Here is a 4,985-nt window from a genome sequence, read left to right as displayed (position 1 = left end):
TGCTCCGTCCACATGACGAGCACCTGAGAAGATTCCTGTCAGCTGAGCCCATCAAGAGGATCTTAACTCTCGCCATAATCTCAAAACAAACTCCTGGCGATCATTATGCACAAGGGAAGCCATTCTTTACACCTGTGTGAGCTGGCCTCGGCCCAGCTGTCCTTTCGAGTGTCATTCCTCCGCTTCATGCGCGCCCTACAGGACTGTGATCTCCCTGCCGGGGAGAAGCCTGGCTCTGGTCACCCGAGACCCAGAAGATACCAGGCTCTCTGCACACAAAAGCTGAATGACACATCTTTGGAGCCCATGTTCCTGGCCAGGGAGAATGGCAGGAATGAGAGTCTGCTCTAGGCTTATATATTTGTTGTAAGGCATCCAGAATGAGGAAAACTTTAACACTGACGGTGGATGAAATTTTTAAGAACCCCCAAAACATACACTGCATATCCATTAAGAAACACATGAAAACTAATATGGTTTTTTTTTATTTGCATCATCCCCAAATTCACATGTTGAAATTTAATCACCAGTGTGACAGTATCAATAGGTCACACTTGAGAATGGTTAAGTCCTGGAGACAGAGGCTCCCTGGATGAAACATCACCTGGCAGATTGTGGGGGTGAGTCCCCTCCTTCAGTCTCTTCAGCCATACGAAGATGGGAGTAGGCTCCCTCTGGGAAGCAGAGAGCAAACTGAGAGGACCTTTGTATTGGTCCTTCCAGCTTCCAGAACTGTGAAGATGATACACCCGTGTTTTATAAATTATTCAGTCTAGGGTATTTTCTTATTTTAAGGAGAAACTTGTCAGCAAAGTACAATTACACCTCAATAAAGGTTAGGACACTTCCAGGCTGTGGTGGCACACACCTTTAATACCAGTACTTGGGAGGCAGAGGCAGGCAGATCTCTGATATCTCTGTTCTACAGAGTAAGTTTCAGTAAAGCTAGGCCTACACAGAGAAACCCTGTCTTAAAAAAAAAAAAAAAAAAAAAAGGCTGGGGAACATAAGAGAGTTGAAAGCCATGGATATGGAGTAACTGGTTATAGTTTTTTTTCTAAGTTAACTGCACGTTTTATTATTATTGTGTGTTAGCACAACATACTCACCTTTCCTTGACACTTCTTGACTGACTGAAGACAGGAATGAGGTTACCCCTGAAGGAGAGGCAGTCCCCACTGTGTCTCCACAGCCACAGTCTCTGCTTGCCTGGTTGGCACTACACACACTGTTCACGAGGCAGGGGATAACTAACTAGAAAGCATTCAGGAAAGTCCAGGTGCTCTGTCACTGAGTATTTAGTGGGTTCTTCCTTTTTTTTTTTTTTTTTAATTGCAGGATCCTTTACTTCAGTGTTTTCTCACCAAAGCTTGAAGCTCAATTGGTTTTCCACAAATTTAGATCATTTAACTCTCCTTAAACTTACTTTGGCGATAATCTTAAGATCATTTCTGACTGGAATGTTTAACATAAAATTTTCTTAATTGCTCACAGGAGGATGCACGCAGACTGTAGGCTCACAGCATGCATTGGGGAGTGTTTTCTGGGCAGACAAAGCACCCCCTGCTCCCCTCCACAGGAGTCACCTGCTCAGATACTGGGGATGACCACAGTTTAATCAGTTTCTCTCCTCCTCCCTTTTTTTTCCATTTTTACTCCTTTGTGAAATTTTCAAATTTAAGTTTACTTATGATAGTTATGTTGGAATGGAAACCCAAGTTTTTAAAAAAATGCAACTATGTGTGGTAGCACACACCTTTAGTTTCAGCACAAGGACCCAGAGGCAGGTGGACCTCTGTGAATTCAAGGCTACTCTGATCTATTTAGTGAGTTCCAGGTCAGTCAGGGCTCCCTAGTGAAATTCAGTCTAAAATTAAAAAAAAAAAAAAAAAAAAGCGTAGCTTTAGAAGTGCTGTTGGATAATGTAGGAATGTACTTCAGGAGAAAAAAAGAATGGCTGATGGGAACCTTCTTTACAGGTACAATTATTCCTCAGGGTCTATGGGGTAAAATCCACAGATGGTCGTATCCTTTGTGGAAAATGAGATGCCATTGCATGAAACTTTCATATAGCCTCCCCATATGTTAAACCTTATCTGGATCACACATTATACCCAATACAAAGCAAGCACAATAGGAAAGCCCACTGCACTGTGTTTAGAGAAAAAAAATGCTGAAAAAAAGCAAAGTCTGTACAAGTCCAGGACCTGTGAGCCACAACGGGTGAAGACAGAGAGGCAGCTAAATCCATGCAGTCTGGATTCAGACTGCGCAAAAGAAGGGAAAGCATAGGCCACACATGCTCAAAGCCATATGGCACCCTGTGAGAGCTACTGAAAGTGCACTGTAGCCTACCTTATAAAGACCCTATGACTGGTGATTTCTCCAGTGTGGAGGTGGCTCTGTGGTGAAGGGCATTTCCATACAGCTGGGACGTCAGTTCCAGGACAGGTGGGGCTCACTCACATCCCCCCAGGCCTGCAGCAGGACTGACTACCCCAGCAGTTGTAATTCAGGCTCACAAACTGATGACCAGTATTTTGATTCTGAAGTAAGTCAAACTTCCAAACTCCTAGATGCTGGGCATCTGAATGTTTTGTCCTCCTCTCTGGTTCTGTCTTCCTCAAATAAGAACAAGTGCTGCATGCAGACGATGTGGATGGTCAGGGTAGAAACCATAGACAGAGGCTCTGTTTACACATCTGGGAAGCTGCTCTTGTGTAGCATGCAGTTTTCTTTCGTCCTTTATGGACCACTCTAATTTTAACTTAAAACTGTATTGCTTTGTTTGGGACTTACTTTGTAGCCCAAGCTGGCCTTGGACTTGTGGCCTTCTATAACTTGTGCCTAAGTTATAGACAAGCACCACACACCTAGTCTTAACATGAAGCTCCACCAATGAAGAACAGCTTTGCTCATTTCCTAAGCACCATTCTCTTTCCCATTGCTGACTGTTCTTCCCTTTTGCTAAAGAGCCCCCTCTCCTCCCCACTCTCTTTCTTCAAGGGCTCTCTTCTTGGAGCTTGTCTGACAGCTCCCAACTGCTCTTGGCACATGCTCCACCTTATACTTTTGAAATCAACTACATGCTCTCTGGGATCACTTAATCTTAATCTCATATATCTTTTCCCCCCTCTGTAGACCCCTGCCTCCTGGAGTGCTGGGATTACAGGTGTGTGCCACTGTGCCTGGCTTATATGTCAAACTGAAACAAAAAAAAATGTACGTTAGATAATTCTTTTAACCTACAAAAGCAGTAATCACATACGGTTCAGTCTTTTAATCTCAACACAAACTCCGTGTTCCTAGTGTCTGAAATGGCTGAGATGGATCCTGGCTATTCTTAAGTTGGTGTGATAGCAGATAAGCTTTCGATTGACTGTAATGGTGATCCCAACATACTCATCTACCCTCTGGGGGTGATGCAACATGGTTCTGCAGAGATCCTACTACAGCCTAAAACAAACTCAGATCTTCAGCACCAGAAGTTATGGTTATAGTCACTGATACATAGATATTAGAAGACACTTAAAGGTTCTACATTTCAAAAAAAAATGCACACAGTTTTCATTGGTAAACTTTGCATTAATCAGATTTTATATTTATTTCACAATTAGCTAACTCAGAAAAGAACATTAGAATATCACACTTTTATCTAGTTATTTTTGCATACTTATCTTTTTCTCTTTATTTTGCTCTTAATTCCATATCAATTATGTTAATTACTATAGTCTACCTGAAGCCATATAAGGAAAAATATTGCAGAAAAAAATACACATTTGTAAAGTTGCCAGTGCAGGACTATTGATTTCCAAAATTAATATATATATATATATATGTTGACATGATGATTATTGGGTAGATTTCAATTTTATTTATTTTATTTGTGTATCTGTGTGTGTGCCACATATGTGTGGGTGCCAGAGGAGGCCAGAAGAGGGCTTTGGATCCACCAGCTAGAGTTGCTGGTGGTTGTGAGCTTCCATGTGGTTAAGGGAATTTCGTCCTCAGTGAAAGTAGCAAGTGACCTTAACCACTGAGCCACTTTTCCAGGCCCCAAATCCAATCTTCTCACAGTGGAATACAATCATCCAGTGAGGGGACTTAGGCCAGGGCAGCCTATTTACTATGGGATCATCTGTGTCAGTAGACACAGTAGTAAGGAAGGAAGTAGATAAGAATTTTACCAGCTCTTCTTGCTCTCTGGATAGGTCAAAGAAGCCATATTTTCCTTAGCTGGTGAATCTACATTGGTGCCAAATGCATTCCTATGATTTCAAACAAGCTTTTTATCCCTGCAATATCAGAACATGCAAAAGGCTTCACAGAGCCAGATACACACCTATCTCAGAGGGGAAATAGAATAAACCTCCCGATGGCTAATTTGAACCTGCCTCCTGCCACTTAAACCAACTCTGTAGCTTTGGTTCCTACATTACTTTAATCTTGAGAGCTACAAAGTGCTAAAGTTAGAGTCAAGGCACCTCAGTGAGAAAGAGAGTGAGAAGTAGATGGGGGAACACCTGTCTCCCACACGCACATGCTGGCACTATCTTAAGACAGCTCTAAAGACAGTTTAAAAAATGAGACTCCTTTAGAGACCTCCTTCCGTTAGGGTCCTCCAAAAACAGTCACCTTCAGCTTTCTTCATCCTGGTTTTTCTCAGAAAATTAAAAAAGTCTTTCTGCTGGAAAATAAACATAGAGGTCAGAAATGTAAACTAAAGGAAGAAATTTTCATAGTAACAACAAGAAAACCCTAAAGGAGGCTGAAATAGTATCAAAAGAGCAGCAAGGGTTACTTCTGCTTAAGCAAGGATTACCTTAAAAGGTACTTTTATCCTGTACGGGGAGAGGGGGAGAGGCACCCTTCACCTTATATTCGTGTAAAGCTTACTTGACTTCAGTATTTAATGAGCTCTCAAAGCAAATGTGTGTGTGTGTGTGTGTGTGTGTGTGTGTGTGTGTGTGTGTGTGTGTGTGTGT

The 4,985-nt window shown here is 42.1% G+C and overlaps 1 protein-coding gene across 1 annotated transcript in view; it reads right to left on the bottom strand.

Moving 5' to 3' along the window:
* Positions 1-4,594: 4,594 nt before the first annotated feature.
* Positions 4,595-4,985, bottom strand: part of Snx31 (sorting nexin 31) — a 57,903-nt gene continuing 57,512 nt past the window's right edge. Inside the window, exon 14 of the mRNA XM_055626723.1 lies at positions 4,595-4,687. Within this exon, the coding sequence (XP_055482698.1) occupies positions 4,595-4,687 (93 nt within the window). The remainder of the gene's footprint in view (positions 4,688-4,985) is intronic.

This window comes from Psammomys obesus, unplaced genomic scaffold (genome assembly GCF_907164565.1).
Source record: "Psammomys obesus unplaced genomic scaffold, mPsaObe1.curated_primary_1811, whole genome shotgun sequence".
Taxonomy (NCBI): Eukaryota; Metazoa; Chordata; class Mammalia; order Rodentia; family Muridae; genus Psammomys; species Psammomys obesus.
This window is presented reverse-complemented; position numbering and strand designations above follow the sequence as displayed.